General features: G+C 45.3%; 1 protein-coding gene across 3 annotated transcripts; it reads right to left on the bottom strand.

Moving 5' to 3' along the window:
* Positions 1-953: 953 nt before the first annotated feature.
* Positions 954-7889, bottom strand: RNF222 (ring finger protein 222). 3 transcript variants are annotated; one of them, XM_046677695.1, is made up of 3 exons: positions 7742-7889; positions 4303-4516; positions 954-3653 (listed from the first exon to the last, which is right to left on the bottom strand). In XM_046677695.1, exon 3 carries the CDS (start codon positions 3624-3626, stop codon positions 2997-2999), a length of 630 nt encoding a protein of 209 aa, XP_046533651.1. In that variant the 5' UTR covers positions 3627-3653; positions 4303-4516; positions 7742-7889; the 3' UTR covers positions 954-2996. The 3 variants fall into 3 exon arrangements, with proteins under 3 accessions (XP_046533651.1, XP_046533652.1, XP_046533650.1); XM_046677696.1 differs by having other exon boundaries at positions 7693-7779; XM_046677694.1 differs by lacking the exon at positions 4303-4516.
* Positions 7890-27557: the final 19668 nt, after the last annotated feature.

The following is a 27557-nucleotide window of genomic DNA, read 5'->3' as shown; positions in this document are numbered from 1 at the left end:
CATCATTTTCTCATCCCTTTCCACAGTTAATCACTGTTATTAGTTTTTTACTTATCTTCCCAATTTCTTTATGCATAAGTAAGCAAAATGTAATGTAAAAAGGAATGTAAATGCTTATTCCCCCACTTTCTACAAGTTGTAGTATCTGATACCCAGTGTTCCACACCCTGCTTTTTCCCTTCAGCTATTACGTCCTGGAGACTTTCCATGTCAGTTCATAGACTCCTTCCTTGTTCTTTTTACAGCTGCATGAGAGTCCTTGGACCTTAAGTTATACAACCAACCCCCCATTGATTGGCATGTAGGGTTTTCCCAGTCCTTTGTTATTATGAACAAGGCTGCAATTATATTACGTTGTATATGTCTCACTGCTCATATATGCTAGTATATTTGTAGGATACATTTCTAAAACGACAATTGCTGGGTCAAAGTGGACATTTTGATAGATAATGACAAATTTCCTTTCCTAGGTGTTTTACCAATATACATTCCTACCACCTCACCTCCTTCCCCTCAGCTTTGGCAGCAGAGTGGGTTTTAAAATGTTCAGGGTTTGACAAGCTAATAGGTGAAAAATCTTATGCCAGCAGAATTCTAATTTGCATTTCCTTCACAAATGTCGCTGAATAAATGTTGAGGAGGCATTTGCCTGTGTATGTTCGAACTGTCTTTTTCAATCTAAAGCGAACCATCCTGGGGCTGGCCAGGTGGCGTAGTGGTTAAGTTCATGTGCTCTGCTTCCGCAGCCCAGGGTTCGTGGGTTTGGATCCCAGGCGTGGACCTAGGCACCACTCATCAAGCCATATTGAGGCAGGCGTCCCACATATAAAATAGAGGAAGATTGGCACAGATGTTAGCTCAGCAACAATCTTCCTCACAAAAATAAATAAAGTGAACTATCCTAAAAGCCCAAGCTTAGAGCTTCCCACATGCATTTCCAATGTCTCTGGAACTTTGAGAAAATATAGACCTTTATTTAAAAAATAGCTTTTGACATTCTTTGAAAATAAAACAAGTGCCATCTACAAGTCACCACTGAAATGAAAACACTACAGGTATTTTGAAATTAACTTTTGGCAAACACAACAGAATCTGAAAAGACTAAAATCTCGTCCCGAGAAATTCATTACACTGTTTAAAGCAGCCCCGCTGAGGTTAAAACAGACTCATTAGAGTCTTTGTAAATGTAACATTTTTATTCCTATAATAAATATTTTCCCCATGGATCCACCTGTACCCCCTGCCCAAGTAGCACCTATACTGTTCTCTAGTCTTGAAAAGAGCATAAGGAAGTCCATAAGTGCTTTAAATAAGCCCTCCCTGTGTCCCAAATATCCCCTCTGGTGTGGATCCCTTTCCCTGATGGTCCCCAAACAGCCACCACCACAGGCACTTGGGAACTAGATAAGAGGCAGAGTGCCATTTCTTTTCCCGCAAATAGCAAACTTTGCCAAGAGAGGTATACATTGTGGAGGGCTCAGCTGTTGGCACACCTGGGGTGTGACAGAATAGCTGCAGGTTTTTGTTGTTTCTAATCCTAAAATTAATTTAATATTATGGCCATTGACTTACGAGCCTTAGCAAACAGAAAATGGCTGAATGACTAGCTCCTCAGGCAAAACCCAATCTGAGGTTTTTCTAGTGGTCCTCAAGGACCCCCAGCACCTTCCAGGGTGGGGTCCCCAGGTAAAGAGGCCATGGCCAGCAGCCGACAGCACCTGGGTGTCAGCATTCATTGAGACAGTAGCGTCCCTGACAAGCACAGCTGTTTTCTTCCCCACCCTTCCTCGCCCATCCCAGCCTGGGACTCCACCTCGGAAACTGGCCCAGCTGGTGTGGCCTCTAATGAGTGGTTGGGTCATGAGGTGGCCGACTTGGGCTGGGAGGGAGGCGGGAGCCCCCAGGGGTTAATTTGTCCACATAGTTCTCAGCTGACTCAAGTCTCGGCCATCAGGCTTCCCCTGCACTCCCGGCCTTCCAGACTATCCTTGAAAACCCCAAGACTCAAAATTTGGACCATTTCTTGGACCTGGGAGGCTTGGGGAGACCTCTGGCTCTGTTTGTGGGACATCCTGCTGGCCTTGGCCCCTGTCGACAAACCCCTATTTCCTGATGTGGCCTCACCTCCCCAGGAAGACCATTTTCTGTTTCTTCCCCCAGAAATCCTGGGCCACAGCCTCTGTGATCGGCTTCTCTCTCAGGGAAGAGGTTTTAGGCTGGAGATTAGGAGGTGGGAGGACTTGGGGGTGGAAAGGCATGCACACTGGCCCAGCTGAGAGGGTTGTGGATGGGTGCAAGATTCTGGGAAACATGTCCTTTTGGCCCCTGCACTGCCCCTTCTGTTTGTTCCTGAGAGCAAGCTAGAGCATCCTGGATGGGAATTGTGACCTGGAGGAGTCCTGCCATTGAGCCTCGACCCAGCAGGACATGCCAGCAGAGCTTCCTTGTCCCTGGGAAGCCCCACCTGGCTTCAGTTAGGTCACCTGGCAGAATATGACTGTATGTCAGGGCTGGTGACCCTACAGGAAGGGAACCACCCATCTTCCCACCCTGCTCAGTTCTAGCCTAGAGGAAGGAGAAAGCAGCTGCTGAGGATGCACCAGGGGGCCACGGCTGTTGGTTCTGAGGAGGGGCTTCCATCACATTTTCACCCTGGCCTGGAACCTGGAGTTTCCATTTCAGCCCAGAGCTCAGCTGCTCATCTCAGCTCTAGCCTCAGAGATCACCAGCCCCCAGCCTCTCTGTCAGGCCTCAGCCTTTGGTGGGAACGAGGAAATGGGGGTAGGGATATGCCGCCATACTTCCAGTCAGCACCGTCCTAACGCCCTCTCTCTGCTCGCCCGCTCTTCAGGGCTTGGTTGGACCAGCTCTGCAGTGGGGCCCCGCTGCCCCATCCCAGGCCATGGCCAGCCCAGCTGTGTGGAGCAGGGCAGCTTCCAGAGCAGCTCTCAGGCCCCGCCTCACTTGGCGGCCCCTGCAGGTGCCACCACTCATGCCTACTTCCTCACCAGCAGGACCCAGGGCAAGACAGCGGCCACCACAGCCAGCACAGCAATGAGAGTGATAAGCAGTAGGGCTCGGGAGCGGCAGCAGAATGACCGGGTGGAGCTGGGTGCTGGGGATGCCTCAGAAAGCTCTGCCAGGCTGCGCCGCGGCAGGACACTGTCCTGCTCCCCCAGGGGCATCCCATGGCGGCTGATGATGAAGATCTGTGGCTCCCGGGGCAGGCTGGGCAGCAGGTCCAAGGGCAGCTGGGCACTCTGACTTGGGGATGGTCTCCAGACAGGCTGAGAGATGGCCAGGGGGTTTGTGTGGCCCATGGTGTCCAGTGGTGGCACAGTGGGCAGGCCCATGGGCACGGCCAGGCTCTGGGAGCTCTTGTCCAGCATGGAGGGCCAGCGGGAGCTCTTCTTGCTGAGGAAGGTGACGTAGCGGCAGATGGGACAGACGATGGTCCTCTGGACCTGCCCATCCACGCGAGTGGACAGTAGGTACTTGACGAGGCAGTCATGGCAGAACATATGGCCACAGCTCAGTGTCCGGCTGGCGCCCTCCAGATCTCGGAACTTCTCGTAGCACACGGGGCACTCGCTGCCCAAGCTGTCCTTGCTCTCCCCTTCTGACATGGCCGCTCCGGGACGGCAGGGCCTTAGCTGTGGGAAGGAAGAGCCATGAGCATCAGTGCCTTTTTCCCTCCTTCCCTCCCCTTCCTAACTCCCTCCTACACCTCAGCTTCCTTCTTCCCTTTCTCCTTGTCTTCTGTTCTCTTTCCTTTCCTCCTACCCTTTCCTCTTCTGCTGCTCCTCCTCAGTGGTCAACCTGATTTAAACCAAGACCTGAGACTATAGCCTAAGACCCCCTAGGAGGAAATGAGGGGGCACTTCTGGAAGGGGGGATTGGGAGACAGATAAGGAGAGATCCCAGCTGCACTGGACTCTCGAAGGAGGTGCGTGCAGTGTGACGAAGGTGTAGCCTCCTGATACCCTAGCTTAACCATGGCATGCACACACAGTGAGATCACCATCTAGCCTCTTTCTGGTTCAATGCCAGAAATGAAAGCAGGAAGACCCAGTTCTCAGGGGAAGAAGGCGGCTAAGCAGATGCTCCCCCAGCCTCAGTCCGGACTCCAGTGGGCCTGCATCCAGAGGGGCCGATTTCCAGAACAGCCTCGGCTACTCCTCACCCTCCCTGCTCAGGGGTTGGTTGATCCACTGGGTTGTATCCACCCATTGGATTGCATTCCTCTGTGCTAAGTGTGACTGTAAAACAATGACTGTTTTGAAAATAAAGCTCAGAACTTACACATCCAAATGCCTCCTGGCCCTCTGCATAGTTACATCAAGGAGCTGTGGGCTCATTCCTCCACCTGTCAAGCTCAGTCATTCTTCAGATTCTTCTTACAGGGCTGCCTGGGGCAGCGAGAGAACTTTCTGCTTACCCTAGGTGAGGGCAGATTTCATCCTTTGAGGATATGTCTGATATTTTGGAAATGGCCAAAAGTCACAGGGAGTCAAGCCTGGTGAGAAAGTAAATGGGTGCTCAAGTGGCATGATACTGTTTTGAATCAAAGATATGGAGTCACCATGAAGTAACAGCATAGGTTTTAAACATTATCTGAGAGCAAAGGAGAGGCCCCAAAGATGTTCTCAGCAATGGCAGAACTGTTGGATGAAGTACATAGCTTCCCAGGATGATAACTTTGAAGGGAAAGACCTATTTGGGTATATGGCAAGGTCCAAGTGTCCTCATTTAAAAGTCCCCAGTATCACAACTGTGTAGTCTAAATTTATCTAGAACAGCCTCTTTAAAGGGACTGTGATCACCTGTTATTGATATATTCTTCCACCAATGACAGAGACAAAAGACCCCTGAACACACTGACAAATAGATCTGTGTGGCCGCCCCCAAACCTGAGAGATAGCATAATGGAAACAAGATTAGTTAATAGGAAGGACAAACTATAGTTTGTCAAATCACAAGTCTTTTGGAATCTCTCCCCTCTCTTGGCTTGGTTTCAAATCCATTTGCCAAGTTAAAAATGTCCCATAACTAAGAAAAAGCAAAAATATGTAGAGGTGGGGATAGAGGGCCTGGGAGCCTGCAGGTAGCACCAAACCTTTGCAGGGGTTTTCATGCTTTGGTCTCTGAGGTGGTCAAGGTGGTGCCCAGTCTGGGGGTGGGGGTTTCAAGTTCTCAGACTCTGGAGCTGGGTTCAAATCCTTGATATACCCATTCCTGTCTGTATAACCTCAGGCAAGTGTTTAACCTCTCTGAGCCTCAGTTTCCCATCTATACAATGGGGTTGCTAATAATAGTTCTACCTTCCTTTGAGAGTTGTTCAGAGTATTAAGTGAGCTAAGGTGAGTGAAGAGTCTGGCACGCAGAAAGTGCTGAATAAATGGTAGGTGTCATTGTTAAGGCAGGCCAAGTCCTCGCCGCTCCTAGCATCTGCCTTCCCTTCCTTGCCTCTCCTCCCTCGATGCTCCTTATGATGTAGATGACTAAAAAATCACACCACCCTGACAGAGGCAGCTCCCCTCAAATTAGAATAACTGAACAAGATGACCATAGATTAGGTAAGTGATGGGCAACGGATAAAAATGAAGATGGTGATTCCAGTGTTTCTCAGTTGTTTTCATTTCATAACACACTTGCAAATGTCTAAACTAAACCGGGGTTATTCTCAGGATGACCATGATTTTCTTAAGCCAACCAGCTGCTAACATGACCTCCTGCATTTCATAACTCCTCACAGGTGTATGGTGAGAATTCCTTCCATCCATCCATCCATCCATCCATCCATCCATCCATCCAATTATTCAACAAATATTTACAGAGCACCTGCCATGTGCTAGGTACTGAGTGAGGCACTGGGGATACATAGTGATCAAGAAAATCCTTCATGAAACTTTAGAGCCTAATGGACAGTTATAAGTTTTCTTAAAAAAGAGAATTTTTTTTTAGAAAGGAGGAATGATGAACAATACCTTAAGTCATTTGGGTACGTGAGAAGTAGGTATCAAGATAGGCAAGACAATGAAAGCAGATAGATAAGAGAATGCTAGGGGAAGAAAGGACTTTTGAGGTGATTTAGTTAAATCTAGTTTTATAGGTGAGCAAACCCAGGTCCAGAGAGGGGGAACTGACTTGTCTGAGGTCACCTGAGAAGGTGATGGAGAGGGAGATGGCAGAGAGAGAAGGTTCCCGGGACGACATAGAGAACATTATTAGACTTGGTTGATAGATTGGGTGAAGGGATATTAGCTAAGCCAGGAAGCACATCCTTGGAATGAGCGGGGGAGAGGCGGTGGACCTCTGTCTCATCCGCGTTTAAGAAGAAGTAAAAGGGATCCAAGGGATGCAAAAGACATCCCAGGTTCCCACTGATGGCCTTTCGGGACAATCCTTTCTCCTTCCTGTGCCTCAGGAGAGCACGCCATTCACGTCTGGATAGTACATCCTCCTTCCCCACCTTCTTCCCACCTCCCCTTCTCAGTCTTTCCCTGACCCCTCCCTCCTTGAGTCCCTCCCTTTCTGTTAATTCCATTTCATTCGTTCTCTATCCTTGAGTTCCTCTTATGGGCCTGACTCTGTCTCGAGTGCTGGGGTCAAGGGGAGCGGGGGAAAGGGCAGCAGAAGAAATGCAAGGAACAAGCTCTGGCTTGGGCACAAACTAGCTAAATAACAATGTGAGACATTATATGACAAAAGGCATCCCTGTTGGTGCTTTAGGAAGCTGCGGGAGAGGAGGGCTGGAAAGTCTTAGGTGACCAGTGTCGAGGTAATAATAAATAATTATAACAGCTACTATTTACTGAACACTAATTATGTGCTTGGCATTTTGCATCCCTTCCTCATTTAATCCTGACTACAACTCTGGGAGGTAGGTATTGTCTCCATTTTACACGTGAGGGAACTGAGGCTCAGGGCTTAAGTAACTTGTTCAAAGTCACACGGCTAGTACAGGGCAGACCCAGGATCCGAGCCCAGGTCAGCCTGGTTAGGGAGCCCGTGCCATGTACCACCACCTCTAGTGACAATTCAGATGTGCCTTCATGGAGGGCATTCCAAGCCTTGGTCCAAAGAGTAGATGAAGAATTGAGAACAAGATGGCAGAATAGGAGGTTCCAGCCCTCATACCTCTACAGAAACACTGATTTAACAAACATCCATGGATGAAAATACCTCGTGAGAGCTCCAGAACCCAGTTGTGTATGTTAAATCTGTATAACTTTTTGTATGTCAATCATACCTCAGTAAAGTGGTTTAAAAAAAAAAAGGAATAGATGAAGAAGCATCAATGGAAAAGTGACTACCCCAACTTCCCTCCTCAGAGTGACTCTAAACAGAGCTGCCACTCCAGCCACCTGTGAGGCAGGGCAGGACAAAGGCTGGCCCAAGGGGAGCTGACCTGATGAAGCCCCAGTGCCTAGCTTCACCCACAGCAGCAGCCCATTGTGAGGACTGCTTGGGGGGCGTGAACAGTCCAGGCAGCCCTCCTCCCCCCCACCTTGGGACAATGAGCCTATGGGGCAGAGTGACACTTCTAGGCACCCAGACTTCCCTCCTGGATTCCCAATGTAAGGCTTCAGCTATGACCACTTCCCCACCCCTCCACACCACACACACACACATACGCACACACACACTCCCACACCCCTGCATCACTCCAGTTTCAGTCCAGAACCTTACCAAGCTCTGACTGCTCCTTCCCCGCCCCCAGCTGGGCTCCCAGACTCACTTTGGCTGGGACCAGGGAGAGCAGCATCCACCTCTCCACCCGCGGCCTCCGCAGAGCAGATCTGAGCCACCCAGAGGTGTTGGGCAGGCAGTACGTCCTCCTCCTGCTGTCATTGTGACAGCCGCCGCTGAGGCATTTCCTAATGACTGAGCAGGTCGGGAGGACAGTGCCAGGAAGTGAATGTCACCCAACCTGTTTGAGGCCAGGAGGCTCTTGGCATTGCCCAGGGGGTTGGCAGCTGGTGGAGTCAGGTGATCTTGATGAGGATGCTAGAAGAGGAGCCCCCTGTTGAGAAGGAGCCCAAGGATGGGTTCTCGAAACAAGCAGAGAGTCTCACAATGGAGGCAGTGACCCAGGACCCCTTTGAGTGAGGCTCCCCATAGATGGGTCTTCCCATTCCAACAATAAGAAAGTCATGCTCACAGTCCTTCCACCCTCCTGGACCCATTTCAGTGATCCCCTCCACCCCATCATGCACAGGGTGAAGGGGTCAGATCAGCCTCAGTAAGGCATTGCTACCCAAAGTCATGTACAAAAATTTGGGTGATGTGCCTGTGTGCATTTGTCATTCATCGAACATTCGGAGGGGCGCAGAGCTCCAAAAGACCAAACACCGCTGGGATAAAGAATGAGGCAGGGGGCTGGCCTGGTGGAGCAGCAGTTAAGTTCGTATGCTCCTCTTTGGCGGCCCGGGGTGCATGCCGATTTGGATCCCAGGTGCAGACCTATGCACCACTTATTAAGCCATGCTGTAGTGGCATCCCACATATAAAGTAGAAGAAGATGGGCACAGATGTTAGCTCAGGGCCAATCTCCCTCAGCAAAAAGAGGAGGATTGGTGGCGGATGTTAGCTCAGGGCTAATCTTCCTCAAAAAAAAAAAAGAAAAAAGAATCAGGCAGAGTAAAACCAATGAAGTAGAAAGGCACACCTGCATGGCAAGAAGTCCCTGATTTCATGTGAAATAGAAGCAAGTTTCAGAACAGTCTGTACAATATGATTCTATTTATGGAAATGATAATATACGATAATCTTTATAGAGAAAAATCTGAAAGAAGACACATCAAACTTGATAGTAATAATCTCTGGCGGGACTTTCTAATTTATACGTTCCTATGATATTTGAATTTTCACCCCAAATGTGTGTTTCTTTCATGATCAGAAGAAAAAAAAAAAATCAAGAATAAGGCAGGAGCCAAGCCAGGGGAACTGGAAACCATTTTGGGAGAGCCCTTCAAGTCCTCTCAGGACTGGAGGCCAAGTCCTCAAGAAATCAGTTTTCTTCTGAAAAAAGGAGGTTTCTAGATCCAAAGCACAATCAAGAATGAGTGTGACCCCATAGGGTACTCCAGGATGGCCCCACCCCCACCCCACCAACCACGGCCTGGCTCCATAGCCACCTTGAAGCTGGTAGGGGAGGACATCAGGGCAGTGCACCTGGCTACCTCTCCCAGGGACATAAAGATGGCTGAGAACCAACTGTCATGACAGTCTCTCATGTTCTTTCCCCAGGAGCCAAATGTGAGGAGGCCCAGGTAGTCCTAGATTTAGCAAATAGAAATGTAGACAGCCCAGGTGAATTTGGATGTCAGATAAACAACAAATAGTTTTTTAGAATAAATATGCTCAATGCAATATTTGGGACCTACCTGTACTAAAAAAGTATTCATTGTTTCTCTAAAACTCAAATTTCATTGGGCATCCTACATTTGATTTTGTAACTCTAGTCCCAGAAGCCTCCCCAAATTTCTCTCCTTCTATCAGCACCTCCAGGGGCCCCTTCAGCAGCATGGCTCACAACTCTATCTATGGCTTTCTGGGGGTTCCTGAAAAGGATCCCAAATACCTCAGCATCAGCATCCCTGTGTGCCTCAGAGAGGGTACTGAGCCAGGCGGGGCTGCCCTTAGACCCAGACTAATGTGATGTGATTATAGGGTAATAGGAAGTTCCTGAGGCCCCCAAATCTTTTTCACTGGCTCTGACATGAATCTTGACTTTGAAGATTACCTTAAATATATAAATATGTATTACTATAGTCTGTCACAGTTTTGTGTTCCAAAATAAGAATTCCACTTTAAAAATTACGTATATAAATGTATGTGCGTGTGTATATATATTTTACATATACAATCTATGTACATATATGTATATACATATGTACAATACACACACACATACAACTTATCTGAGAGAGTAAATATATCAGCTGGAAAAACCTTAGCTTGACTTTATCAGGTTGGCTCTAGCCATCTAGCAAGGTCCTGAGAGAGTGGGACATAGGACTGTTAAGTCTTGACAAGCAGAAGGGAATTAGTTATCAGGAAAGGTTGCTAGCACAGGCATATTAACTAGGAGAATCTACACTATAGGATTTGATAGTAGGGAGCTCTAGGAAGTTAAAACCAGTGCAGACACATTCACAAATGCTCTCCATGTGTTTCTATAAAGTGCCGTGTACCTTTGAGTAAGTTGCTTAATTCCGCTGTACCTCAGTTGCTTCATCTGAAAAATGGAGATAATAGTACCTACTCTATGGGACTATTGGGATGATTAAATGAAGGGATGCAAATAATGTGCCTGGAACCATGCCTCTTATGCATTAATGGCTTCATCAGCATTACCTACCATGATGATGATGATCATCATCATCATAGCAAAAAGAGAAGCTGAAAGAGGGGTAAGAGGACTTGAATACTCCTACTCCAAGGGGCCTGGCCAATCTGGTCCTGGCTTAGTGATTAAGGTATCTATTGCAAATCCCACCAGATTTTATGGTATCCTGTCCTTCTCAGCAGAAAGGACAAATGCAGGCTGAACTGTAGAAAACTAGTTTTTAGCTCAGGGAGGGATGGGACCAGTGACCTCTGCTCTGGTCAGGCCCCATTGGAGAGTTGTGTCCCATTCGGGGCCTCACTGGGAGCGGTGTTGCCAAGGCACTGAAGCATGTTCTGGGGAAGAGGCTGCCCAGGATGGGGATGAGTCTGTGACCATTTTGGCCCCTTAAGATAAGACCTCCCTTGGAGAGACCTCTCTGAGGGTAGGGGGCTTCCAGACAAGGGAGAATCCTGGCTGATGCTGACTGACTGCCAACTGACTGTGGGTACAGTTTCTATGAGGGATGAACAGCTGGCCCAGGATGGGAGTCCTCAAATACTAGAATCACCTGGAGAACTGATTAAAGATACAGCTTCCAGGCCCTGTCTCAGGACTTAGCAGGTCTTGGGAGGGGCCTAGGAAACTACATTCTATATTTGTTTTTTTAAATTGGATGGATAAAGGAATGGATAGATAGTGATAATGCAAGAATAGTATAAGCTAATTGTGGAATCTAGGAGTTGGATATATGGGTTGTCATTGTAGAATTCAATTCTTTTTCAAATTTCACTTCTTTCAAAAAGTTTTTGCTGTATGTTTGGAATTGTCATAATAAATGTTGAAACAACACAACTCAATTTCTTGAATAAATAATATATTCAGATGATTGAAAAATGAAAAAGTGTTTAAAGATCTGCAGTAGAGTTTCCCTCCCCTTGATGTCCCCATCTGCCCATTTCCTCTGCACTCATTAGGATGGCTACTATCAAAAAAACAGAAAATAACAAGATTTGGTGAAGAAAGGGAGAAATCAGAACCCTTGTGCACTGCTGGTGGGAATATAAAATGGTGCAGCCACTGTGGAAAACAGTATGGCAGCTCCTCAAAAAATTAAAAATAGAATTACCATATGATCCAGCAATTCCACTTGTGGGTATTTACCCAAAAGAATTGAAAGCAGAGACTCCAACAGATACTTGTACACCCATGTTCATAACAGCATTATTCACAACAGCCAAAAGGTGGAAGCAACCCAAGTGTCCATCGACAGGTGAATGGATTAACAAATGCGGTGTAGTCATACAATGGATTATTATTCAGCCTTAAAAAGGAAGAAAACTCTGACACATGCTACAGCATGGATGACCTTTGAGGACATTATCCTAAGTGAAGTAAGTCAGTCACAAAAGGACAAATACTGTATGATATCACTTATATGAGGTCCCTAGAGTAGTCAGATGCATAGAGATAGAAAGCAGAATGTGCAGAATGTGGTTGCCAGGGGCTGAGGGGGAGGAATGGAGAGTTATTGTTTAATGGGTAGAGTTTCCGTTTAGGAAGAAGAAAAGACTTCTAGGGATGGATGGTGGCGATGATTGCATAACAATGTGAGTATACTGAATATCACTGAACTGTACATTTAAAAATGATTAAGATGGTAAATTTTATATTATGTGCATTTTACGATAATTTAAAAAAAAATTAACCACTATCATTATAATTCTTGTGCAGCTTATTTATTTTTGTGTCTACATGAGCAAATACAGATATAGATTCTTATTCTCCCTTCTTTTTTTTTTTTTTTTAACCGAAGGATAAGGCACCGCATACATGCTTCTGCATCTTGTCTTACTCGACACTACATCTTGGAGCTTTCTCCATTATCAGCACACGCATAGTCTGAGTTTTTGGAATTCAAGTTTTTAGCAGCTTCTCTAGGTAACATCAAAGGGCAGCCTGTTTGGGAACCTCTGGCCTGGGAGATGGCTGGGGTTCCAGGTAGCTGGGAGACATGCTCCTTCCTCCAGGCTAGGTGGAGGAACACCACAGGCTGAGGTGGCTCTTTCAGACAGAGGTGCTTCTCTGTCCCTACCATCTTACAGTGTCCCAGTGTAGCATTCTCCACAGCAGCATCCCCAGGGAAGTGGAATCCCCACGGCTCTTGGGTCTCCTGCTCCCCTGGAAGGGACTCTGGGTGTCTAGCAGCAGGGGCACTCTGCAGCTCCACCTTCTCTCCAGCCCCAGCAGGCAGGGGCCACCCTAATAAGATGGCATCACTCATGTCATTCAGAACCATATGCCAGGGCTGACATTTTAATAAGGGTAAAGTGAGTCACCCCAAATATTGAAGGCAGAGGGGGATGGGAGCCCGGGGAGCACATGTGGAGCCAGAAACTGCAGGCTGGGCCCTGAGGCATAGGAGTGCAGAGCAGGAGGGAAGGGGAGGGAGGAGAGGGAGAATGTGATTATGGGTTAAGGTCAACCTTTGCTAGGGCAGAAGCTCTTAGTCTTTTTCTATCACTGCCATCCGTGAAAAGACACTGGACAACGCTCTTCTCCAGCTGAACATGTTCCTGTGGGCACACCTGGACCACTGATCAGGGCCTGGATCAGGGACATCAAGGGCTGTGTGTGGTTTGGAGACAGGAAGCAGTTGCCCTGACTGCCCATATTCGGCCAGTGGAGGCTTGCTCAGTCCTGGCTGTGGATGAGGCCGGAGTCATTCAAGGGAGATCGGGGGTGGGGTGTGGGGGATGGGAGTGTGTGTTGGGGGGGAATAGGGTGGGGTGGGGGGCAAGCTGGCTGCGCCCTTGTACGCACTCATGGTGGTTGCAATTAAAAGACGCCCAACGGGCAGGAGGTGGGGCATCTCCTGGCCATAAGTGTGGGTGTGCACATGACCCTTGACCCTCCTCCCGCCCTGCCTCCACTCATGGGAGTCCTGACTGGCCTGGGGAAGCTAGGCAGATGAAAAGGCCTAACCAGGGAGAGCAGAGGATCCCGAAAGTGTGGAGTGGAGGATTCCCTGATCCCTAGGGAAGTCCACACAGAGGCCAAGGCTTCAGTGATCCCTTAAGATGCCCTGCTCCACCTCCCTGCCACCTCCTAGCACAGTCCAGCCAGCGAGGCCACACTCCCCACAGTGAAACTGGGGAGGACCCTGAGTTGGGTGCAGCCCAGCCATCTCCCCACCAATTTGCAGTTCTTGGGCCCTGGTCCTGCTTGTTTCCAGCCAGTTCAGGGGCCTCCTTTGGAGTTTCAGTTCATTCATGGCCCTGTGAGTTCTCTGGGCTGGCCTCCTCACTCCAAGGTGCCCACGCCTCTGAAATCTCTGTCTTACCTGCTCCCTTTGTCCCACCCCAGGGGCTCTCCCCCATTATTACATAGCCAGGGGAAACCTATGGCCTTTGAACAGAAAACAAAGGTGCCCTTCCTCCAGGTTGACCCAGGCCCTGCCAGGGCACATGGCTTGGTAGGCGGAATAAGGGCTACTTTTCATTCCCAACTTACCTACCTCCACGCTCAGCCCCCTTAGCCCAAACTGCACAGCGGTATGCAGCAGCCACAGAGTATCTTCACAAGTCCCACCCCATCACTCCCCTCCCTCTGAAGGCATCCATGGCTCCCCACTGCCCTCAGTACAAAGCCCACACTCCTTGGCCAGCACCTGAGGCCTTCGCTGCCTTTCCCAGACTCACTCCAGACATCCCCTCTGATATCAGTCGTGGCTTTCAGTTCAACACCTTGGACTTTTGGGACTCTGTGGGGTTTTCTCCACGCCTTTTTTTTTTTTTAACCTGGAATGCCTTTCTACTTCATCCCCTCCCCACTGGCATCTCCATCTTCTAAGACCTTGAAGGAGAGGATCCTAACTCATCTCTGTAGATTCCAGCATAGGGCCTGGTATCACCAGAGCTTAATAAATTAGTGTTTGTTAAATGAATAAATCTACCTTCTCAAGCTTACCCAAGTGTGTGGGGTCTGGGGCTGGGGGCCTGCAAGGGGAGTTTGGGCAACATGGTCATTCTACTTTCTATTCTAAATTCCTTTGGAATCCACAGCAAAATTCCCTCCTCAAAGTCATAATGGACTGAGAACCTGGGTCTGGCCCGAGACAGGAGCTCGCCACTGGGTTACAGCCTTACTTAGCCACGTACCGCCAATGTTGTCTTTGAAGAAGCTGTGTCCTGGGCAGGGTCTCCAGAGGTGAGTCTAGGAGGGGAAGGAGGACGGGCTGGGGAAGAGAGAGGGATTGTGAAGGAATCCGGGGCTTTTGAGAGAGGAATCCCAGGGAGAAACGAACCTAATGCTTTCTCTTCCTAATTTTTGCCACACCAGAACGCCACCTAAACAACAGTTTACTTGATTTTTTTAATTGAGCCACATTTTAAACTTAAATATCTACTCTCGCCTCATTTTAAGCATCCATAGCTGTGAAATCAGAGGTTTGATGTTCTAATGATATTTTTAATAAGCAGCAAAATTAATACATACCGTTAAGTTAAAAAAAAAATTTCACCTGTGCACCACCTGAAGTCGTCACGCGCAGACCTTGGCACACGCTGACTAGGACCTATGAATGAAGGATGACGGCCTGGGGAGCAGACACAGACTGGGGATTCCACAGCCAGGAAGAGGCCACTTAGGGACTTTTCATGGCTGAGACCAAGGCCGGGTTTAAATGCTTGAGCTGAGAGCCCTTTGGACCGGAAGCCACAGTGTGGGATCAAACAAGAATTCTGACTAAAGGAGACATATAACTTGGATTGGAGGATAAAAATGGCAAGGACCCGAGGGTGCGGGCTCCGACAAGACGCAGAGCGCCGGGGAGGGGCACGGGGCGAGCTGGAAGGCGGTGAACGACGCCCCCCCGCGCGCGCGGCCGGTTCCTGCAGCGCGGTCAGCCTGCGCTCCCGGCACGGTTCCCTCTCCCGCTCACAACGCACACGGCCTCTCAAATCGCCAGCTCCGGGCGCAGAGATGCTCTGGGACAAGTCGGGGAAGGGCAGCTAAAGGAGAGAGCGCGGAGGTTTGTTCCCTGGGCGGAATGTGGAAGGGAAACCTCTCCCCGCTCCCTGGGGGTGGTGGCAGCGGCGGAGAAAGAGTGCTTGACACAAGCCTTTGACGGAGGGTTTGCTGCCTTCAGTCTTTATCCCAGAGCTGAAGGCCTGCCTGACAGCGGAAAGTCCTCGATGCTTGAGACACGTAAGGCCAGGGTCAGCGACAGAGTCAGGAGTGAAAAAAGTTATATATTTTCTAATTATAAAAACAGCACTACTGGGGCTGGCCCCGTGGCTGAGTGGTTGGGTTCACGTGCTCCGCTGCAGGCGGCCCAGTGTTTCGTTGGTTCGAATCCTGGGCGCGGACATGGCACTGCTCGTCGGGCCACGCTGAGGCGGCATCCCACATGCCACAACTGGAAGGACCCACAACAAGGAATGTACAACTATGTACTGGGGGGCTTTGGGGAGAAAAAGGAAAAAAATAAAATCTTTAAAAAAAACCAAAACAGCACTACTGTTGACAAAAAGTGGAAATTCATAAAAGCACACATGAAAAAGAAACCTATAAACTCTACACCACTTCTACAGATGACTACCATAAATATTTTGGTGTTTATTCTTTCAACTTATATATATATAAAATATATGGTTATGTTAAAAATAATTATATATTATATAATGTACAACTATAATATATAATTATTTTAAGATAAGTGGGGTCACATTGTATAAATTCTTTTAGGACCTGATTTTTTTCAGTTGTTATCTTGTGATCTCCAACAAACATTCTTTTACACCCTCATTTTTAATGGATGTAGTCATTTATTTAATCTATTGATTGATATTTAAATTTTTTCCAATTTTTTCCCTGTTATAAAAGATTTCTGGGGGGCCAGCCCAGTGGTGTAGTGGTTAAGTTTGCATGCTCTGCTTTGGCTGCCCGGGGTTTGTGGGTTCGGATCCTGGGTACAAACCTACAGACTGCTCATCAGGGCAGGCTGTGGCAGCATCCCGCATACAGAAAAAATAGAGGAGGAGTGACACAGATGTTAGCTCAGGGACAATCTTCCTTACCAAGTAATAATAATAATAATAATAATTTCTGCAATAAATGTTTTTATTGCAAAATCTTGGTGTTATTTCCTTAAAATAATTATTAGAAATGCAATTGATAAGTAAAAGTCTAATATAATTTTAAAGACATGATAAATATTGTCAAATTCCTTTTCAAAAAGTTGTACCAATTTAGACTCGCTCCAGCAGCATATGAAATTGCCTCTTGTCACCCTCACTCACCTTGCCTGGGTATTATTATAACTTTATCTTCACCAAAAAAAACCCTAAACCCAAAAAACCTTAAAATCTTCCACTTCTGTCTGTCATCACTGTCAATATCCCATCTCAAGAGACCGCCGGCAACTTGTCTGGAAGCTGCCATAGCCTCTTAACTTCCCTTCCTGCTTCCACTCTCCTCCGCTCACCCTGCCCGCCATGGTCTGTTTTCCACAGAACAGTCAGAGTTATCTTTTTGAAAACTTTTCATTTCTTGCCTTTTGCTTCTGGTCATAACACACTGGCTTGTATCAGACTAGGATTCCTTTAGAGAACAAAGTAAAAACTAGATAAACACACACACACAGCTATTTTAGGGCTTCAGAGAGTAACCAATATGGGCAGAACTTAAGTAACTACGATCCTGTAAAGAAAGAAAACACTTTGAGGTGAGGAAGATCTTCCTCCATCGCATTCTTTAGGGGAATTCCAAAAGGAATTTGTTGATTTGTTTGGAAGGCATTGATGCTGAGCAGAAAATGGTGGCCTAAAGTTTTGATGTTATCACAAGGGGCAAAAACTGGAGTTCAGCATCTGACAAGAAAGAAGGATCTGGTAAACACTCTAGGGTTTCAGTTGAGACCCCTGAAGGGCTATGACCTAGGAGTAAGGGGAATCCAGAAATAGAGCAGCCCATACAAGGCCTGGAACATCTCAGTTCCTGATTGGATCATATCATTTGACCCTAGTCTATCTGCTTGAAATAACAACAACAACAAAAAAAACAAGAAATGTTTGCCTCTTCTGGAGAAACAACATCATCTAGAGCCTCTACAATTTTGATTCTACCCAGAATTCAATGTTTTACAAAAATTAGCAGATATGCTAGACCAAATAAACAAAAACTAAGAGAAAAAAGTAGAGATAGAAGCAGACCCAAGGGAGAAAAAGATATTGGTATTATTGTACATGGACTCTAATACATTCTGGAAAATAGATGGAGAGCTAGAAACAACTTTTAAAAAGAACCAAATGGAAATCTAGAATTGAAAAATACAGTTACTGAAATAAAAAAACTCTACAGACGGGTTTAACAGCAGGTTAGATAAAACAGAAGAGAGGATTAGTAAACTGAAAGCTAGGTCAGTAGAAAATATTCTTTCTGAAGCATGGAGTGGGGGAAAAATGGAAAATGCAGAAAAGAGCATAAGAGAATATGGAATGTGGAGTAAAGGTCTAAGTACATTTAACTGGAGTCGCTTAAGTAAAGGAGAGTAAGTGACTGGTTCAGAAGCAATAGTTAAAGAGTTACTGATTACCAATTTTATAGTATTAATGAAAGACATCAAACCACAGATTCAAGAAACACTACAGATCTCAAGCAAAATAAATACAAAAAATCCCTACCTAGGCACATCGTAGTAAAACTTCTGAAAACCAAAGGCAAACAGAATTTTTAAAAAATTGGCTGAAAAAAAAAAGACACATTACCTTCAAAGGAGCAATAATAATACTGAGAGCTCATTTCCAAGATAAAGATGAAATCCAGGAGAGAGTAGAAGTCAAGGATACATGTTATAATCTTTAAAGAACTGAAAGAAAATAGCTTCCAGTCTGGAATTACATACAGAGAAAAATATTCTTCAAAAATGGAAGTGGAGCAAAGAGGTTTATAAATGAAAACAGAGAGAATCCATTCCCAAGAGAACTGAACTAAAAGAAATACTAAATGATGTTCTTTAGGCAGGATGAAAATAATCCCAATGGAGGCAAAGCAGTGCAGGAACGCATGAATGACAAGAGGTAAATACAGGAATATTGACTGTATAGAACAATAATATCTTGATTTTAAAAATAAATGAAAAATTAAAATACTTAATAATAGCCAAAAGTCTGGGGGCGGGGGGGATAAGCTGAGTTAAATTGTAAGATTTTGTGTTATCTGGGGAGTACAAATTATAGTAGACTAATAATTCAAGGATGCATGTTGTAATTTCTTGTTAGCCATTAAAATAATAATAAAAGAATATATAATTAAGAACTAATGAGAAATAGAATAATTTAAAAAATCTAATTCAAAAGAAGGTAAGAAAAGTTTAAAATAGGGATTTTTTTTTAAATGTCTTTGATTCTTTGCATTTCTTCTGCTATGAACTTATCTGTATCTTTTGCCCAGTTTTCTATTTGGATACTTTCCTTTTCTTATTGATTTTAGATGGACATAAATACAGGTAAATAGAAATATGTTCAGGTGAATATTCCAAGTACGCTCTTGTAGGGCTCAGTTTTAAATCTTTATGCCTTGGTTGGGACACTAAGGGCCTGGTGAGACCACTTGCTTGGACGTTAGTGAGAAGAGGGATAGTCCCTTGAAGTCTCATGCTTTGCACTCAGTAGGAGCTCACCAAATGCCTAATGAGTTGAACTGAATTGAGATGATCAAGGGGCTAAGCAAACAATGGGTCGCTGCATTATTGTCATTTAGAGAGTAAGAAGTTATTTGAACCAGTGACAGGAATAGCGAATGCTAAATGTTGAAGTCCAAAGAGGGAGCAGAAATAAACCGGGCTGGAAAGAACCACAGGAATTCCCTGTGGTTGGAAGGCTCAGCCCGACGTGGACATGTGCGCTGCCGCTCTAGGTTGGGTGCCTGGAGCAGAAACGTGTGACGCATACCTAATCAAGGCCAATAGGTGGCGCTCTAAAGACGTCCCATCGCCGTCCAGACTTCCAGGGCCAAGATGTTGCTTGAGCGCCTGAGCAGTGGAAACTGGCTGATGTATGGGAGACTCCGAGCTCTAACTTTTTGGCTCTGTGCTTCCTCCAGAGGTGAAATGCTCAAACTCAGGAGCCCTGTAGGGTTTTTTTTTTTCTATGCTTGCTTTGCCTGCGGGTGCTTGGATAACACCATCCATTCATTCATTTAGACCAGTGTGGTTCAGCCTTTGATAAGCAAACCAATCACCTGGTTCTCTTGTGCAAATGCAAAGTCTGATTCAGCAGGATTGGGGTGGGGCCTGAGGTTCTGCATTTCTAAGAAGCTCCCTGGCAATGACTCATGCTCAGTAGTTCTAAAAATTTAGAACATGCTGACTACAAGGTCCTGTCTCTGTGCAACACAGGAGGTGGGTGAGTTTCCAGCTCCCTAGAGTGAAATCCCACTGAAATGTCTGCAATACAAGTTAGAGTGGGAGCCCGCTGACTGTGTGATCTTGGGCAAGTTGCGTGACATCTTTGGGTCTCAGTTTCCTCATCTGTACAATAGTAATAATAACAGTTTCTACTTTAGAGAGTTATTTGAAGGTTAAAGCAGGATATTGTATGTAAAACACAGTGCCTGGTGCGTGGTAAGCCTCAAGAAGCCTTGGGGTACACTAAGAGAAGTACAGAGGCGGCAGCTCTGGTGGGGTGGTAAATTGGAGAGAGCAAGAAGTGAGGGACAGTCCTTAAGAAAGTGCCATCAAGCTATCAGGATACCCTTTGTCTGGAAAGAGGAGGGTCAGGGAGGTGCGGACAGAGCCAGGAGGAGGGCGGGTCTCCTGATCAGGTGGCAGACCTAAGCTACTTTTGAGGGGGATTTAAGCTGCTGCAGGCTAAGCAGCCTTCCTTCTGGAGATGGGTGGGGTGGGTGGGAGCAGGACTTGCAGGCAGATGGAGCTTCTGCTTTTGGCACACTCCCCCATTTCACATCCTTAGGAGTTTTAGGGGATTGTGAGAGGAGCTAAGAGGAGCCAAGGATCACCCCAGCCCTGCCCTCACTCAAGACTTTGCCATAATTTGCAAAACCTCAGCCCCACTGCTATGGAGTCCTCAGTCCTCATCGGAGTTTACCTTCAAGTTTTAAATAGGGACGTGTATCCATAGCATCTTGAAGGTCCACAAACATTTATGGACTAACTTCCAGTGCTCTGCTGGGTGCTCCTGGGGATACAGAGACAAATTCACGCAGCCCCCACCCTCACTGGGTGACCTTGGGGAGATAAAGCATCACCATGGGAACGAATTATCAATGAAGGGGCTCAGTAGCCGTTCTTAATGATGGTGCTTCTCCTCTATGGCGAGACTAAATGACACATATGAGACCTGCAGCCAGTGTGGAGACAGAGGGGTTCAGGGTGCCTCTTCAGATCAGGGTGTCTGATCTGATAGAAACTTAAGAGTGGGTCAGATTTGGGGAGGCAGAAAGGAGGGACTCTGCTAACCGCTAAAGGGACTAATTGGATGAGTACGAAGTCAATTACACACATTATCTCATTTAAGCCTAAACAACGCTGTGAGGTCAGTACTGGTATTACCTCCATTTCTTAAATGGGGAAAATGAGACTCAGAGAAGCAAAGCAACTTGTTCAAGGTCTCACAGCTAAAAGTGGTGGATGGCAGCAATCTGACTTTAAGTTTATTCTCTTATCTACTCATGTGGGGGGTATGCTAGGTTCTGTTCATCTCTTACCCTTGACAAGTGACAGCTCTTCCCCTCCGAATACAGGGACAGAGGCATACATGCATACGGTAGAAATGGGGAAACTTGATGTCCAGGCTAAGGAGTTAGGACTTGAATTTCTTTTTTCCTCTCCCCAGCACTGAAATCTTGCTCAACTCCAGCTGAGCAATGAGGCCGGCAGGGTTGCCTCACTTCTAGACAGCAGGACCCAGCCTTCCTGGCCCGAACCCACTTCCTGTCCTTGTGCCTCCTTTGTCAGAAGGTGATTCTCATGCTTCCTGTTGACTTCTACTTTGTTTCAGCTGGTTCAGCGCTGGCCCCTATGTGTTGCTGTTGATCTGATCATCGAGGCCTGGGACAAAGGACACGGGAACAGGTACACTGAGATCTTGGGGAGTTGAGGGAGGAGGGGTCTGCTCAGAGAAAGTCTGGGGCAGGTGAGGGCCAGCCTGAGACACACCAGAGTCCGGGGCTCCTGGTGGTCTGGGGACCCTCTCTGTCCATGTTGACAGGGCACTGTCAAAGGCTGAGGTCAGTTTGTGAAGTTGGCTATGTTCCTGTAGGGGCTGACACCAGGGCTTTGCTTTGGTGGCTTCCAGAAGCCGCATCGTCTGCCCACATCCCCCTAAGATCTCATCACTTTGATTTGGTTTCTGTTTCCTGGGCTACCCCAGGCAGCACTTTTCTGGGTTGCAGAGAGAGCTCCTTGAGTTCAGACAGGTTTATCTGGGACTGACTTATACACGGTCAGTGTGATGCTTGACATTGTGCTGAGCTGACCAAGTCAGGGGCTTGCCCTTACGTCCTGGCTCCTTGTCTTACCTATGGGCAAGTCATTTCCCTCTGAACCTGTTTTCTTATCTACAAAATGGCAAAAGGTTTCTATTTTGTGGGATTTTTTGTGATGCTTAAGCAGGACAATGGTTGTGAAAGTTTTTTGTAAACTGTAAGATGATATTCTTCAGGGTTTGAGTTTACTTTTATTTCATTTTCTAAATGGAACTAGTTTTTTTTTATGATATGATAGCGAAGAAAAATTCAAAGAATACAGAGAAAGTGAAATTTTTATGTAATTCCATCCCTGAAGATTACCATTGACAAATTGGTGTATAGACTTCTAGATTAAAAAAATATTTTTGTTGTAGTAAAATATACATAAGATAAAATTTGTCATTTTTAAGTGTACAGTTCTGTGGCATTAAGTACATTCACATTGTTATGCAACCATCATCATCGCCATTCATCTCCAGAACTTTTTCACCATCCCAAACAGAAACTCTGTACCCAATAAACACTAACTCCCCATTTCCTTCTTCCCCTAGCTCTTGGCAACCACCCTTCTACTTTCTATCTCTATGAATTTGAGCACTCTGGATATCTCATATAAGTGGAATCATATAGCATTTGTCCTTTTGTGACTGCCTTATTTCACTTAGGATAATGTCCTTAAGGTTTATCTATGTTGCAGCATGTGTCGGAATACCCTCCCTTTTTAAGGCTGAATAATATTCCATTGTATGTATATACTACATTTTGTTTATCCATTCATCTGTTTCTGGACATTTTGGTTGTTTCCACCTTTTGGCTATTGTGAATAATGCTGTTATGAATGTGGGTGTGCAAATATCTGTTTTAGTCCTTTGAATTCTTTTGGGCATATAGTCACAAATGGATTTGCTGGATCATATGGTAATTCTACTTTTAATTTTTTGAGGAATCGTCAAAAATTGTTTCCCATAGTGGCTGCGTTGTTTCATATTCTTACCATCAGTGCACAAAGTTTCCAATTTTTCTGCATCCTCCTCAACACTTATTATTTTCTGTTTTTTGATGGTAGCCATCCTAATGGGTATGCAGTGGTATCTCACTGTATTTTGATTTGCATTTCCCTAATGATTCGTGACGTGAAGCATCTTTTCATGTGCTTATTGGCCATTCGTATATCTTCTTTGGAAAAATGTCTATTCCAGTCCTTTGCCCGTTTTTAGGTTGTGTTGTTTGTTTTGTTGTTGTTGTCGAGTGGTAGGAGTTCTTTATATATTCTGGAAATTAGCTAGACTACTAGATTTTTAAAACACATTTTTTTTTTTTTTAAAGATTGGCACCTGAGCTAACAACTCTTGCCAATCTTCTTTTTTTTTTTTTTTGGGCTTTTTCTCCCCAAATCCCCCCCGGTACATAGTTATGTATATTTTAGTTGTGAGTCCTTCTAGTTGTGGCATATGGGATACCGCCTCAGCTTGGCCTGATGAGCAGTGCTATGTCCGCGCCCAGGATCCAAACCAGCAAAATCCTGGGCTGCTGAAGCGGAGCGTGCGAACTTAACCACTTGGCCACGGGGCCGGCCCACAAATATTTTTTATGTTGAATTCTACTTACTGTCCTGAAACCTTTTTTCATTTAATAATATCTCTCTCTTTTTTTCCCCCTGGGGAAGTTTTGCCATGAGCTAACATCTGTGTCAATCTTCCTCTATTTTGTATGTGGGTCGCTGCCACAGCATGGCTGCTGATGAGTGGTACGCGTCCACACCTGGGAACCGGACCTGGGCTGCTGAAGTGGAGTATGCTGAACTTAACCACTAGTCCATGGGGCTGGCCCCTAATAATATCTCTTAGTCTCATCTCATGTTAATTTATAAATTTCTACCTTGTCCTTCTTAACAGCTGTTTGGTATTCCAATGTATGGATATACCATAATTTATTAAACCAGTCTCCTACTGATGGGTGTTTAGGTTGTTCCCAATTTACTGCTATCATAATAAACAATGTTGCAGTAAACATCATTGAACATACATCTTTGTATACGAGTCCTATTATTTCCTTAGGATAAATCCTTGTGAGTCGAATTGCTGGGTGGAAAGTTATACATATGTTTGCAGTTTTAATTCATTTGTCCAGATTCCTCTAATAAATGTCATACTGTTTTATTTATTTTAAATTTCATATCCACTTTTATTAAAGCAACACAAAGCTTACAATGTAAAATATCAATTCCCTATCCCACCTCCCCACTTCCAAGTTCTCCTTCCCGGAGACAAACGCTTTCAGTTATTTTAATTGTTTCTGTCTCCAAAGAAGTGCCAGTATGGCTATTTCTTTCTATTTTAGTTATTATCTGTTGACTTGTTATGGAAGGTAAGGATATAGCACTCTTATATCTCCCTATCCACATTACTGATCCCCCATCTTCCTGATATGGTTCTATCACAAATTTTGATTAAATCAATATTCGTGTTTATGTTATATAATTATGTCATGCTATGACTATATAAGTATTGTTCTCTGAGCTATGTAGTTATTATTATTATTTTCTTTCTTTCATCTAATCTTTTCCTCCTGGAGTTGACAGTTGCCTCAGGTTTCCATTTTCTTAGTTTTTATACACATATGACTGATTCCTCTCCAACAGAGCTATTAAATTCCTCTGAACATGATCGGACACATCAGCCAATCTCTCGGGTTCCATCTTTTTTTCTTTGTCTTATTCCTCAGCCACATCTCCCTGTAGCCCCATCTGGCTGCTCCCCTCTGAGCTATTGCTGTCAACCTACTGCTCAGTCTGTCCTGGCCCATGTGTTAGCATCATCTTAGGAATTCCCTTTTCACTCTCTTATGTGGATCTTCTCTTTTCTGGATCCCACAGTTTTTTTGTGTTTTACATTTTTTTATGGTAAAATATGCATAACATAAAGTTTATCATTTTAGTCATTTTTTAGTGTTCAGCTCAGTGAGGAAGTACATTCCCATTGTTGTGTATCCACCACCAGCATCCATCTTCAGGACTTTTTCGTTTTCCCAAACTGGAACCCTGTACTCATTAAACCCTACCTCCCCATTCCCTCTTCCTCAGCCCCCGGCAACACCATTCTACTTTCTGTCTCTATGAATTTGAGTAGAATCATACAGTATTTGTCCTTTTGTGTGGATCCCACATTTTCCTCTTCATTGACTTCCTTATTTTTGGTGGCATATGTTTTCCAATACATAGGAGGTAAAGTTTTTGACCGGCTGAAAAAAGGCCTTTATTCTATCCTTACACTTGTTTAAGGGTCTGGCTAGATTTAGAACACAGGGTTGAAAATAATTTTCCCTCCTAATTTTACAAGCAGCGTTTCATCGTCTTCAAGCTTTTAGTTTATTGTGGAGAAGTCCTGTGCTATTCTGGCTCTTGGTCCTTTGTGGATGACCTGGTTTTATGTCTATGGAAGTTTTTAGGATTCTCTTTTCATCCCTGAGGTTCTGAAATTTCATCTGTAGGTGTTTTTTGATTCATGGTGCTGTATGCTCAGGAGACCTTTCACTCTGGGCACTCATGTTATTCAATTCTGGGAAAATTTCTTGAATTATTGTTATCCTAAAAATAATTTCTTGGGCTGGCCCCATGGACTAGTGGTTAAGCTTGGCACTCTCTGCTTTGGTGGCCTGGATTCGGTTCTTCTGTGTGGATCTATACACCACATGTCAGTGGCCATGCTGTTGCAGCGACCCACATACAAAATAGAGGAAGATTGGCACAGATGTTAGTTCAAGGTGAATTTTCCTCAGCAAAAGAAAAAAAAAGAATTCTTTCTCTTCATTTTCTCTGTTCTCTCTTTCTGGTACTCCTCTCATTTGGATGTTGGACTTTTAGGTTTATCTTCTCATTTTCTCGCTTTTAATCTCCTATTTGGGAAATTTGTTTTTTGTTCTCCTTTTTGGGAGATTTTCTCAATTTTATGGTCATACCCTTCAGCTACATATTTTTCTTTCAAGCCTCATTTTAAAAAAAGGTTCTTGGGGCTGGCCCAGTGGTGTAGTTGTTAAGTTCATGCCCTCCACTTCAGCGGCCTGGGGTTTGCAGGTTTGGATCCTGGGCGTGGACCTACACACTGCTCATCAAGCCATGCTGTGGTGGCATCCCACATACAAAATAGAGGAGGACTGGCATGGGGGTTAGCTCACTGACAATCTGCCTCAAGCAAAGATAGGGAGATTGGCAATAGATGTTAGCTCAGGGCCAATCTTCCTCACCCCCCCCAAAAAAAGTTCTTGTTCTTGCTCCTTTTTGTAAGCTCCATGTTCTTGTTACATGGATATAATCTCTTTATTTCTCTGAAGATATTTATTAAAGTTTTTTCTTTCCTGGCTTACTTCTGCTCCCTGTATTGTATCTATTGCTCTTGAATTTCTTTTGTCTTATTTTGTTCTATCTTTCACATTGGAGGCTTTATCAAATGTTTGGTGGTTCCTTGTTGAATGTTCATTTTGATGATTAAGGAACTAGAAGCTGATTGGAGGCTGTGTGTGTGTGTGTGTGTTTTGGGCAGGGGGTGAGAGTTGTTGGCTGTTGGACCTCTGGATAATCAAGTGGGTTGACCAGGCCATGTGGCTTGGAGACCTCTCTGGAGCCAGTCGGGTTCTGTTGAGAGAAACTCTCTGATCTCCTGCCTGGAGAGTAAAAGCCAGGCTGCCAGCATCCTGGAAGGGTATCAGGGGAAGGAAGCTGGGGTCTCATCATCCAATATGTGGCCTTTGAAGAATCCTCCCTGCCCCCATCACTTCCCTTTATGGTGTAGTGACAACCTTGCATTCTGGTGTGCCACTGTCCCCAGGTCTAGAGCTCCTCTTGTTTAGTTTCTCTAGAAAGTAAACCTCTTCCTCCTGCTTGGCTGGGAGAGAGGTAAACACCTTGACTTGTCAATTGTATGGGCTGTGAAGTCTGCACCTAAGTGCTTTGTAAACACACTGTACTTTCAACAGATCTTCCTGTTTTTAGCCCCACCCCACCCTGCCTTGTGACGTCACTGGCACCTCCAATTCCTGAGCCTTTCTTGGATTCAGAGATGCGACACTGCTTGCCCCTGGTTAGCATTTAGTTTCCAGCCTTCTCTGATCCACCCCATGGCTACCACTCACCAATCTACATTCCATCTTCCAAGATTCTGTTGACATCTCTTGTCCACTGTTGTCTCCTCCCCACCACTCTGTCTTTGTGGGTTTCTACCTTTTAAAATAGTCCTGTCTTTTTTGTGGTGTTTCAGAAGGAAGTGAAGATACATGTATTCAGTCTGTCATGGTAACTGAGATGGTTGTGGCATTGTCACTCCGACCAGCGTTGTCTGAGAGCGTTGGTTTCCTCACAATTCTGCTAGTACTGGGTGTTATCATTTGTTTTGAACTTTGCTAATCCCATAAGCAAAAAGTGATATCTCATTGTCATTTTAATTTACATTTTAAAAAATTATTAATGATATGATTGAGGATTTTCTCATGTGTTTATTGGCCATTTGTATTTCTTCTACGAACCACTTATTTATATCCAGTGCTCATTTTTCAAATGGAGTAAGATAATTGTTAAATTGTTGATGTATGGCCAGTTCTGTAAAGAGGTTTAGGATAGATCCCTTATTTTCCTGTATATGCGGTGTTAGAGCACAGGCTTCAGAAAATAGCAGTTCTTAAAGACTACATCTAAAATTTTTGATGATTTTTTCCCCCTCCCTTGGGTTACAAAAGTAATCTG

Source organism: Equus quagga, chromosome 11, assembly GCF_021613505.1.
Source record: "Equus quagga isolate Etosha38 chromosome 11, UCLA_HA_Equagga_1.0, whole genome shotgun sequence".
NCBI classification, from domain to species: Eukaryota; Metazoa; Chordata; class Mammalia; order Perissodactyla; family Equidae; genus Equus; species Equus quagga.
The sequence above is the reverse complement of the archived record's forward strand: the minus strand, read 5'-3'. Positions and strand labels throughout refer to the sequence as shown.